General features: G+C 50.1%; 1 protein-coding gene across 1 annotated transcript; it reads left to right on the top strand.

Moving 5' to 3' along the window:
- The first annotated feature begins 647 nt into the window (after nt 1–647).
- ppp1r3aa (protein phosphatase 1, regulatory subunit 3Aa) lies at nt 648–5,814 on the top strand. The gene is made up of 4 exons (XM_067254867.1): nt 648–1,589; nt 2,027–2,079; nt 2,162–2,253; nt 2,837–5,814. The coding sequence occupies exons 1-4, from the start codon at nt 802–804 to the stop codon at nt 5,480–5,482; spliced, it is 3,579 nt and encodes a 1,192-aa protein (XP_067110968.1). The 5' UTR covers nt 648–801; the 3' UTR covers nt 5,483–5,814.
- The last annotated feature ends 6,833 nt before the right edge of the window (nt 5,815–12,647 follow it).

A 12,647-nucleotide genomic window follows, 5' to 3' on the forward strand; every position in this document is an offset into this window, starting at 1 on the left:
CCCGTAAAATTTCTGAAGCACTGAAGCAAAACAATACAAACAAATCATACAATTACAAGGAGTTTCACTGTTCTTTTTCCTACCTGGCAATCATCCCATTTTCAGCTTTGTTTCCATGGCTACAGACAGGTGCTTCAAGTCTACAAGCTGCAGTCTAACACAAAGGCCAAGCATCCACATTTGCACATGTGTATGACAGGGTCTCTGGAACCCAACACAACGATGGGTGGATGACCTCCTTAAGGAGGCCTGATATGTAAGGCTGGAATGTTGTGTATTATGTTAGATTCGACACAAAATAAAACAACTGATATGTTCATTTTATTTTCAACCTCAAAACATTTTTTTAATTTTTTCCAAATATTTACATTTTAACAAATACAAATAGACTGTAGATTAGGGTCACATGGTAGATTCACGGTGTTATCTATTTGGGTAATCTGTTTGGTTCCAGGGCTTTGCTCACTGCTCTGCACCAGAAAGTGGATGAGGCCTATTAATAGGATGGGCTCGCAGCTAAAAGTTGAGCTGGAAAAGCACACGCCTGCCCAGTCACGTCCTCCTGCCCCTCTCCTGTGTCACTCCCGCGGCAGCTAGGCAGCGTTGGCTGTACCGTCACACCAGCGGAGACGTAGACACGCAAGACCGACAGATGCTCAGACAGTCTGGCAGACAAACGGACAGAGTGAGAGGTACTCACACAGACATCAATCAGACGGGAACATAGACGGACGAACAGGCAGTCAGACAGACAAACAGGCAGGCAAACCGACAGAGAGACAGATAGACTTACAGTTGCTGATGTCGGTGGAGGAACCGGGGCCTATTGGCCCCGTAGAGTCCATGGAGGTTCCTCGGACCTGGCAAGGAGTGATGCACGAGGCAGGAGAGAGGGAGGAAGAGGGAAGCAAGGAAGCCTCCTCAAACAAGGGCTCCACAGACGAGTCGGAGGGCGACGACTCGGAGCCAGAGCCCCCGCCCGTGATCCGTAGGAAGGTGTCTTTCGCAGATGCCTTCGGCTTGGACCTGGTCTCCGTCAAGGAGTTCGACAGCGCCGTTCTCACAAGGTCGAAGGTCGCCGCCCCCTCGCGAGAGGAGGCGGGCGAGCCGGAGGAGCACTTCCTGTCCTGCCTGTTCTCCGTCCCTTCCAGCGGCGAGGAGCTGGAGCAGCGTCTGAGGCAGCAGATGGTGGAGCTGGAGAGCGTCGAGCTGCTTCCAGGAACCACGGCCCTCAGGGGCATCATCAGGGTGGTCAACCTCTGCTTCAGTAAGACCGTCTACGTCCGCGTCTCCCTGGACGGCTGGAGGAGCCACTTTGACCTGCTGGCAGAGTACATCCCAGGCTCCAGCGACGGAGAGACGGACAGGTTCTCATTCAAGCTGACCCTGGCATCCCCCGTCAACAAGGAGGGCACCCGGGTGGAGTTCTGCCTGCGCTACGAAACGTCCATCGGCTGTTACTGGGCAAACAACAGGGATTTGAACTACGTGCTGTTCTGCCATCGGAGGGTGAAGGAGGGGAGGGTGAAGGAGCAGGACGAGAGTAGCAGTCACAGGAGGAGCAAGAGGAGCTGTCTGAAGAGCCACAGGTGAGAGTCGTGGAAATAAGAATAACAAAACATAATCATCCACACAAAGCTTGTTTAAATGCAGATAAGACAGATTCGTATTACTAAGCAGGACCATTTCTCTATAAAAGGCCTATGTTCATTTAGTCTATGTCAGTAGCAACAGATTTCATAATGTTGCAACAGTGATTGTAGGGTATCATGTATCATGAGCTAGTATTAAGTGTTAAGCCAGCTTTCCATTATGGAACTCTGCCTAGAGCTGTGATATACTGTATGTGTGCTATGTTTGTCTCCCACAAAAACAAGTATCAACCTTTGGAACGTCTGGTTGGCAGTTGGAAGTCTGTTTAATACAATGCAATTGGTGAATAAGTAGTGTGTACAGTTGTTTATTGGTTTACTCGACAAAATTTCCCGGTTGGTGCTGTATCATTGGCTGTCTTTATTGATAACAGGAAAAGCAGTGCAGAGGAAACCCTGACCCTCATTCCCACACCTGACACAGCAGGTGAGTTCTGACCTTGCCCCTTCCTCTGACCTCTGACCTCTGTGCTTCCCCATCTGATTGTGTAAGTTTGTTTATGTTCCAGACTCAGTCACAGACGGAGGAGAGGAGGCTGAGATTCGCACACTGGACAGCTCAGCTGAGACACATGCTTGTGTGCACCAGCGGCAACCTTTGGTGAGGTCACACCCACTTAAGAAAAAATAAATCAAGACTTATTTAATTTATTTAGGCTGCCACCCCAATTTATCCTCTCCACCCCCATTTCCTATGAGTTTCTAAGTAAAATCATCCCAGCTAGAACTATTTCATTTGTGAGCTTTTGTACCGGAAGCCAAAGGAACCAGAGAGGACAGGGACAATCAAACAAGAATAGCTCGATTTCATGGCTCCTAACATGGTTCTTTCTGTTCTTCCATCAATCCTCCCCTGCTCCTTGGTTTGGCAGAGGCACAGTATGTCTTCAGCTGGGACCGTGAGGCTTGCCTCAGTGTAACGTACTGTACTTCAGAAATGATAGTTGGCAAGTACATCTGACATGTGAGAATGACATACAAGTTCTCTCATTTCAGTCATGTGACAACTATTAATAAGATCAGGACATCTAGTAAATGCTGTTGGCTAAAATGTAAACATAAATAGATGGCTTGATTTTACAAATCGACTATCATACACAGAGGGGAAATATTTGTATAATTATATTTTTATGAACAAAAAAGACTAAATATGGAGCTTATGTTTTCCCCCTCTTGATTGACAGGTGGATAGTCAGAGGAAAAAACGGAGGGCGGAACGTTTGGCTCGTGTGCTGGATTACTTCTCTCAGAGTCATCAAGATGTTGACCCGGAAGTCAAGCAGGAAGTCAAGCAGGAAGTCAAGCAGGAAGCCAATGTGCTGAAAGACATCAGAAGGGTTGCTGGACTGGAAGCTCTCCTCCCTCCGCTAGGGGGTAGTACCTCCAGTGTGATACACCTCCATCATAAGAAACACAGCAAAGAGACCACACCCCAGATTCTCACCTACCACCAGATTCCCCTGCTGACCCTGGACTGGAGCGGAGACAAGGGTCAAAGGTCAGGGGGACCTGAGGGGAACAGAGAGGCTCTTCAGGTATCCTCAGAGGAAAATATGGAGGACAAAATGTCAGTTTGTGATCTGTGGGAGGCGTTCCTCAATGGCACTGCCTCTAAAGATGACAGCAATGTTCCGGAGTCTGTGTGGCTGCAGTCAGCTGCTCTGGTTGCACCTTCCAACAACAAGGAGGAATCTCAGTCACGGAAGGACAACAGCCAAGAGGAAGTCACGGTAGACAAACACACTAGCAGAAATAGACACACGTACACTATCACGAATCCTCAGTCTTCAAACAGTCATGTGACACTGGTGACCAGAGAACATAACCCTGCTGGGAGCCAGAATACCACTCTCCTTGGATGTGACAATGTGGTGTGTGATGACACGGCTGAAAAGTCAGAGGCCATATCTGTAACGGACACTCTCCAGGAATGTAGTCTGGCACTAGGGACATCAGGAGAGGCAAAGGCCAAGGATCAGGAAGAGGGAGAAGGAGTGAGAGAAGAAGAAGAAGAAGAAGAAAGAAGTGATGGATCAGGAGAAGATGGAAAAGAAAGAGGAGTTGGAACAAGGGGTGTGAAAGGAGGAGTTGGAGGAGAGGACATCACACCCCATGCAGCGCAGGAGAGACCCTGCGCCACCGAGGAGACAGCAGAGGAATGGTGGGTGAATGACAAGGCAGCCGGAGAAAAGATCTCCCTGGGAGAGAGACAGTGTGAGATGCTCTCCCTCGGTGCCGATGGAGGGGTTACAGGGACAGAACACAAAGCAGCCCATGACTCAGTGACATTTACAGAGACAATCGGGGATGAGATAGAGGAGGACGGGAGTGTGCCGGTCACATGTACCAACGGAGAGGAAGGAGGGGGCACGAGACACGGAGAGGCAAATGAAGTGCATCGTCTGAACGAACCAGAGGAGAAAGTCACACCTGGATGTCAGGAAACACATGAAGGTGATCTGAGAAGCAACCAATCACAGATGGAAGAATTCAGACTGTGCGAATCACACACAGAAGAGGTGAAGACGCCTGTACCTGAGGTGGAAACACTGTCACAACCATGCACAGTTGTACCGACAGAGAGATCGCTTGAGGAAGAGCAACTGAGAACAGACCAATTAGCACAGCGCGGCAGCCGGGATGATGTGGAAATCGGCTCTGTAGAAAATGCAGGAATCAGACCTAACCAATCAAATGAGGATGAATGCAAAGATAGAGGGGAGGTGGCAGAGGAGAGATGCAGAGGAACAAGCACAGGTCCAGGGGCATTACTACACAGTCAAACACAGGTAAACACCCACAGAGAGAAGCAGAGGCCAGGAACAGGAGGACAGAGAGACCGCCAAGCAGGGGAAAGAGGGGGAAAGGAGATGGAAAGTGTAGAAAACCCCAAGATGGTGGAAGTCAAGGAACCAATGAAAGGAAGTGAGAAAGTTCAGAGAGAGGGGGGGGGCTTGTCAGCTGAACAACAGAATGAGCGGAAAGCGTCAATGGAAAAAGTTGAAGGTTGGAGACAAGTTGAAAATGAGAAAGTGTCAGAGGAGACAAAAGTATCTTTCAGAGAGGTTGATAGGATAAGAGGAGAGACGGGAGAGGAGGAGGAGCTGACAGATAGAGGAGATTTGAGTGAGGGAGTGATAGAAGAGGTGTTACATTTGCAGAAAGTGACGAAGGAGCTTGATGATGGAGGAACCATGGGGAGAACTGCGCAGGTGTGTGACACACTCCACAGGAAGCCTCAGGTTAATCAGATTTCCACAAGTGATGAGACAGGAAGCATTTCAGATAAGGCACAATCCAGTCCAGCTCCAGATCCTCTGATAGTGGAACCCAAAGACATCCCTCTTTCTCTCTCTCCATTCATCTCTTCCTCTATCCCTCCATCAGAGAACACCAGCCCGTTGTCTTTACCTCCACCCATTCCTTCCTGTCTCTCATCCTCCATCCTTCCCTCTCTCTCCCCCTCCATCTCTCCCTCTATCCCTCCCTTAGTGAGCATCAGTACTGTGTCTATACCTCCCTCCATCCCTCCCCTTCTCTCTCCCTCTCTCCCTCTTTCCGTCCCTCCCTCTGAGAGAGGCGGTGGTCCCGCCAGGAGTGTCTTGGCCTGGTGGGGCGTGGTCTACTCTGTTGGTCACGTGACCAGAGCGCTGGTCTACGCCTTGCTGGTCTTCCTGGTCACCATCCTCCTCTGCGACTTCCCAGCATGCTTTGCTGTCTACGTGTCACTGTGGTCGTGGAAGCGGAGTGACAAAGAGGAAGCCCCGGTCGTGGAGGGGATGGACCACGCCGCTAGGATTGAGATATCATTCCGATCTGAAACAGAGTAGTCGTGGTGATGAGAAATGGTTTCTGGGAAATTCTGTCAGACAAGCACTTACCAATTGGCTGCTGAACAACCGTATGAAGCTGGATGAATGAATAGGGTTGGAATAGGCATTACAAAGATTGACATTTTTTTGAATTTTTGTTTTCAACTCTTGCTGTGTTTTATTATATTATGTATTTATATAACCCTCACCCATCGCACTTAAAGTAACAAACTGCTGGAGTGGAATAAACATTATTATCCTAAACTTAATTATTCTTATAATTATTAACAAGGAACACAGATTTTGTGGGGCATTGACTGTTTTTCTTCTTTCCTCATTAAAGAAGAACTCCCTCGATCCATTGAATTGCTCCTTTTTTTCCTGGATTGATTGATTCAAATACATATTTTTCATACTATGCAAAGCATAAACTAACATCTATATCATTCATACACTTATCGTGTCACTGTAGTTACCCTATATGTCCACAATGGCAGTCTACATTGTGACTGGCCATGACATTTGTCAGATTAGATACCAAAATAGTTTAAATATCTGGAGATATTTAAACTATTTCAGGCCAAAGATAAATGCATCAGAGAAAATACATTTCAGAAGTGTCATTGTGTTCTTTAGTGAACCCTTCTGAGTTTGTCAATTTTGTGAATTTATTCAAGTGCACCCAAGCCAATTTCAGGCATTGTACAAGTCGTGTTTACAAAGGTCAGCCATGGAGAACGTGATATCCCCTTCCCGCCCACCTCCCCTTTCCCCCTCTCCACCACCACCTCCCCTTCCCGCCCACCTCCCCTTTCCCCCTCCCCACCACCACCTCCCCTTCCCGCCCACCTCCCCTTTCCCCCTCCCCACCACCACCTCCCCTTCCAGCCCACCTCCCCTTTCCCCCTCCCCACCACCACCTCCCCTTTCCCCCTCCCCACCACCACCACCCCTTTCCCCTCCTCTGTGTGTGTGTGTGTGTTTCAGGAGCATGTCCTCAGCAGCCTCTCTCCGTGTGTGTTTCAGGAGCATGTCCTCAGCAGCCTGTGTGTGTGTGTGTGTTTCAGGAGCATGTCCTCAGCAGCCTCTCTGTGTGTGTGTTTCAGGAGCATGTCCTCAGCAGCCTCTCTCTGTGTGTGTTTCAGGAGCATGTCCTCAGCAGCCTCTCTCTGTGTGTTTCAGGAGCATGTCCTCAGCAGCCTCTCTGTGTGTGTTTCAGGAGCATGTCCTCAGCAGCCTCTCTCTGTGTGTGTTTCAGGAGCATGTCCTCAGCAGCCTGTGTGTGTGTGTTTCAGGAGCATGTCCTCAGCAGCCTCTCTCTGTGTGTGTTTCAGGAGCATGTCCTCAGCAGCCTCTCTGTGTGTGTTTCAGGAGCATGTCCTCAGCAGCCTCTCCGTGTGTGTTTCAGGAGCATGTCCTCAGCAGCCTCTCCGTGTGTGTTTCAGGAGCATGTCCTCAGCAGCCTCTCTGTGTGTGTTTCAGGAGCATGTCCTCAGCAGCCTCTCTGTGTGTGTTTCAGGAGCATGTCCTCAGCAGCCTCTCTGTGTGTGTTTCAGGAGCATGTCCTCAGCAGCCTCTCTGTGTGTGTTTCAGGAGCATGTCCTCAGCAGCCTCTCTGTGTGTGTTTCAGGAGCATGTCCTCAGCAGCCTCTCTGTGTGTGTTTCAGGAGCATGTCCTCAGCAGCCTCTCTGTGTGTGTTTCAGGAGCATGTCCTCAGCAGCCTCTCTCTGTGTGTTTCAGGAGCATGTCCCCTGACGTAGTTCTCCGTGTGACTCTGCCTGCGCAAGATAACGTGTTGTTCCGAGTGACACTGCAGTTCTGAGGCAGTCACTTGATCTGGGCCGTGGGGTGTCGACCTTTAAACTGGCACAGGGCTTGGAGAGGCTGAGTCCCACAGGGAGCTGGCACAGGGCCTATGCTGGCACAGCTGGGGCAGCAACACCAACACACACACTCACACACACTAACACACACTAACACACACTAACACACACACACTAACACACACTAACACGCACACACTAACACACACACACTAACACACACTCACACACACTAACACACACTCACACACACTAACACACACACACTAACACACACTAACACACACTCACACACACTAACACACACACTAACACACACACACTAACACACACTCACACACACTAACACACACTAACACACACTAACACACACACACTAACACACACTAGTTAGCAAGTAGGAACTTGAATAATAATCAATTGAGCTCTGGATCAGACGTGGGTCATATGATGGAAGTCACGAGTGCAACAATATCTGATATTGGTCTCACCCTGCCTCTCACCTCTCAGACTGGGCTTGGAGATGTTATGTACTGTGTGTGTGTGTGTGTGTGTGTGTGTGAGACTGAGTGAGTGAGTGAGTGAGTGAGTGAGTGAGTGAGTGAGTGAGTGAGAGAGAGAGAGAGAGAGAGAGAGAGAGAGAGAGAGAGAGAGAGAGAGAGAGAGAGAGCTGTTTATCATATGAGTTATCTTCTATTTTCAGGAGTGCATTACACTGAATTTGGCAAAGACTGGAGTTCCCAGAGGAGGACCATCATCACTAGCTGATTACATACCCTTACATAAACAGGAATATTACAAGTGAAGATCAAAGTTCTTACATAGAGGACAGAAAAACAATGTTAGCTCATTGGTGGAGACTGGTGGAGACTGTTTCCAAAATATGTATATTTTATTATGAACAATAATGGTTCAAAAGTCATGTTTCAGCGGTCCACAACGTTTAAATGTAGTTATGACAAACCGCCAGCAGATGGCAGTGCAATTTCAGAAGTGAGCTGCAGTTTATGAGTTTAATAAGAGCCCCTTCTCTCACACACTTCATGGTGAGACAATACATGATTATTACTCCTTGACATCAAGTGAAATCACTTACACATCTAATTCTTAGACTATAATTACGTGTGCTGATTAAGGACTGATTCATACCAGTTCGACATGACATCAACGTCCAAGGCCTGCTTTCTGATGCAGCCATCCCAGAGAAAACATAATGACACGTGAGCTAAGACACGTGAGTAGACATATTTGAATGCTGCACATTCTTCTTCAGATATCATGATTCCTGAGAGATAGGGATTCATGTGTGTGCTGGACAAGGCAGGAGGATATCAAAAGACAGTGATTTCCAGAATGAGGACTTACTCAGTTCCTCAATCCCCACATCCACACATCCATCTCTCACACCATTCCTCCCTCCATCCCTCACTAACCCTTATCTATCCTTCACTCCCTTCCTTCCCCCAGCCAGTGGCACCTCCTAAGACTCAACAGTTCACACAAACAAACTTCAGTTCCTGAATGTTCAAGGCTTCTGCACCCACTGAGACAAACACACACACATGCACGCCCTCCACGCACACATAACATACATACACACACACAGATTCTCTCCCCGTGCCACCTGGTGTTTGGTGTCGGTGTGTGTGGGCTGTCCCAACAACCTCCCTGCTTTTTCTGCTAATTAAGGAGCAGCAACAGCAGGAGGACTCGTCTAATAATAATCCCTGTGAGCCATCACAGGAAACAAGTGTGACCTTAGCTTGCCTGTGTGGCCCAGCGGAGGTCTTCATAGCAGGGAAGATGATGTGTCCCAGCCCTGCCATGATGGAAAAGACATCTTCTGATCCAGTTCACTGGATTTCACTTTTGTAAAGTCTACAGTGTCATAACATGCAGAAGACCTGTTGGGATACTAGCCATGGTGTACTGTGGCAACCCCACAGGAAGGACTGGGAAGGGAATATGAAGAGGAGGAGGGGAAGAGGAGGAGGAGGAACGGTGGGGGGGGGGGGAGTACGGTTAGAGTAGTAGGGGAGGAGACCGATGGGTAGAGATGAAAAAGGGAGGAGTCAAATAGTTAAAGAGGAGAGGGGAGGAGGAAGATAGCTAGGGGGGAGGTAGAGAAGGAGGGGAGGGGAGGCAGGGATGGGGTGAGGCGGAGGAGGGGAGGCAGGGATGGGGTAAGATGAGATGAGGCTGTCTGGTCTCAGGAGGAAAAGACCATGCACTACCAACTAGCACATGTTGCTACCACTTCGTCATTCTAATATTGACCTATTTGTGCAGTGAACAAACAGTACAGCAGAGGTTCATCTAATGTGTGGGAATGTGTTCAGCTGTTCTTTGGTTCTGTGTTCTGTGAGTCGGTGGTTCTGTTTTTCAGAGTTCTGTTATTCTGTGTTATGCTGTTCCATGTTCATTGTTCCGCCAAGGTTTGGAGTGTAACAGGAGCGGACAGAAGGGACAGATTTCAGGATGATTCATCCTCTGAGTGAGTCCAGCGCTCAAACAAACTGTGTCATGGCTGTTTGTGTTTGTGCTCGTGTTTATGTGTCTCTCAATCCCTGCTTTTTTGTGTGTGTTGCAGTGTTGGCAACAGCGTTCTCAGAGAGTGGTCGACCCATATTGAACACAATGCAGGAAGCTCACCTGAAAGGATTTCATCAGGGATTCAGCAGTGCCTCTCTCCTGCAGGGCAAGGTCATCAGAGAAGCAGTCAACAGACCCCCAGCTCCTCCTCCCTCCTCCTCCTCCTCTTTCTCCCTCCTCCCTCCTCCTCCTCCCACTCCTCCTTCCTCCTCCTCCTCCTCCTCCTCCTCCTCCTCCTCCCTCCTCCCTCCTCCCTCCTCCTCCTCCTCCTCCTCCTCCCTCCTCCTCTTCCTCCTCCTCCTCCTCCTCCCTCCTCTTCCTCCTTCTCCCCCTCCTCCTCCTCCCTCCTCCTCTTTCCTCCTCCTCCCTCCTGTTTCTCTTTCTGTCTCTGCCCCCTCACCCACCACCCCTGCCTCCCCTTTCTGTCTCACCCTCCTTAGCCCTCTCTCTCTCTTAATCCCCTACCCTTTCTCTCCTCACCCCCTCACCCCCCCTCTCTCTCAGAGAGAGATGGAGAGTTCAGAAGAGTGTAAGTGAAAAAGGAGGGCGGGTCAGAGAGAAGGATGGAGTGGGAAGTAGAGTGGTGTAGATGGGGAGAGAAAGGGAAAAGAAGAGAGAGAGAGAGAGAGTGTGGGAGAGAGAGACAGAGAGAAAGAGAGAGAGAGGAGTGTATGAGGTGACGCTGGATCACATTGATATTCTCAGGGGACGTTACCAACCGCCTGACATCACATGACTACCTCCTCTCCATGGTTTCACTCTCACCGGCACGCATCCACCAATAACAGGGAATTTATCCCGTTACAAAACATGATGTTCAGCCTGAGATCCATCTTCTCTCTGGCACACACACACATACAGAACATACCCACGCGCACCCTTAAAACAGGAAGAACAAGGTTCATGGATTAACAAACAACACAAAGTCCCTGCAACAACATGCTGTACATTGCTGTATTATCAATGGCAGTGTTAGGATTCCTGCTGATGTTTTGGATTCCACAACCAAATTGCTGTTTGGTGGAAGGACAAGAATGTGACTGTGAGGTAGATCTCTCCCTGTCAGTCATCTGGCTGCAGCCCCCTCCCTCCACCCCTCCACCCCTCCCTCCACCCCTCCACCCCTCCACACCTCTTTCCACCCCTCCTTCCACCCCTCCTTCCACCCCTCCTTCCACCCCTCCACCCCTCCTTCCACCCCTCCCTCCACCCCTCCACGCCTCCACCCCTCCTTACACCCCTCCACCCCTCCCTCCACCCCTCCACCCCTCCTTCCACCCCTCCTTCCACCCCTCCCTCCACCCATCCTTCCACCCCTCCCTCCACCCCTCCACCCCTCCTTCCACCCCTCCTTCCACCCCTCCCTCCACCCCTCCTTCCACCCCTCCCTCCACCCCTCCTTCCACCCCTCCTTCCACCCCTCCCTCCACCCCTCCACCCCTCCTTCCACCCCTCCCTCCACCCATCCTTCCACCCCTCCCTCCACCCCTACACCCCTCCTTCCACCCTTCCTTCCACCCCTCCCTCCACCCCTCCTTCCACCCCTCCCTGCCCAGCGCCCTGCCCTCCTGCCTGCCCAGCTCTGTCTGGGAGAGGGGTCCTGGTGGGCTGATTAATGCTCTCTCCACAGTGATCCCCATGGGACACCACTCTCTATCTCACACACACACACACACACACACACATGCTGGTTCTGACATATTCTGCTACCCAGTGCGCTGTGACAGGCAGGATAACGATGTCTCTGCCACTGGGTCTAATGGTGTGATGGAACACACAGGAATGTCACCCTGTGTGTGTGTGTGTGTGTGTGTGTGTGTGTGTGTGTGTGTGAGATAGAAGAGAGATAGAGATGTGGCTATGAGGTGAATTTAAAAAAAGAACAAGCAAACACATCAAACAAACACACACAAACACTCTTGGGCAGGGACGTCTCCTGGTTATGTTGCCTCACGGTCCTCACTTGATCCATGGCGCCATGCTGGACAGGAGGATGCTGGGATTGAGTCATTGGGAGAGGACAAGGAGACTGACTGCGCATATGTTATTGGAGTTTTTTGGAAATAGAGGAGAGAAGAGGAGGTAAGAAGAGAAGAGGGTAGAAGTGAGAAGAGGACCTGCACCCCCTGGAGGCCTGTGTGTGCTACTGCAGGGTCTGCTGGTCTCAGACCTACCCTAACAAGAGGCCAGCAGGCTGCTGGGTGTGTGTGTGTGTGTGTGTGTGTGTGTGTGTGGGTGTGTGTGTGTGTGTGTGTGTGTGTGTGTGTGGGTGTGTGTGTGTGTGTGTGTGTGTGTGTGTGTGTGTGTGTGTGTGTGTGTGGGTGGGTGAAGAATGAAAGAAAGAGCGAGAGAGAGAGAGAGATTGCCAGGTCCAGTCTTCCTCATTGCTTTTTTACACCAATTCTTGATTGACAGGCAGGAGGAAACAGCACTGCTTCTGTCAGCTTCTGTGAATAACTGCAGAGAGAGAGAGAGATAGAGAGAGAGGGTGGGTGGGTTGGTGGGAGAGATGGAGGGAGAGAGATGGAGGGAGAGAGAGAGAGAGAGAGGGTGGGTGGGTGGGAGAAAGAGAGAGATGGAGGGAGAGAGATGGAGGGAGAGACAGATGGAGAGAGAGAGGGGGTGAGGGAGAAGTAGAGGGAGAGAGAGAGTAAGACAAAAAGACAGAAAGAGCTAAAGAGACAGAGAGAGAAAGAAAAGAGAGGAAGCGAGATGGAAACGGCCTCTCGCTCACTCCATCTTCCCTCTCTCTTTCTGCCTTTCTTTC

This window comes from Osmerus mordax, chromosome 17 (genome assembly GCF_038355195.1).
Source record: "Osmerus mordax isolate fOsmMor3 chromosome 17, fOsmMor3.pri, whole genome shotgun sequence".
In the NCBI taxonomy this organism is placed as follows: domain Eukaryota; kingdom Metazoa; phylum Chordata; class Actinopteri; order Osmeriformes; family Osmeridae; genus Osmerus; species Osmerus mordax.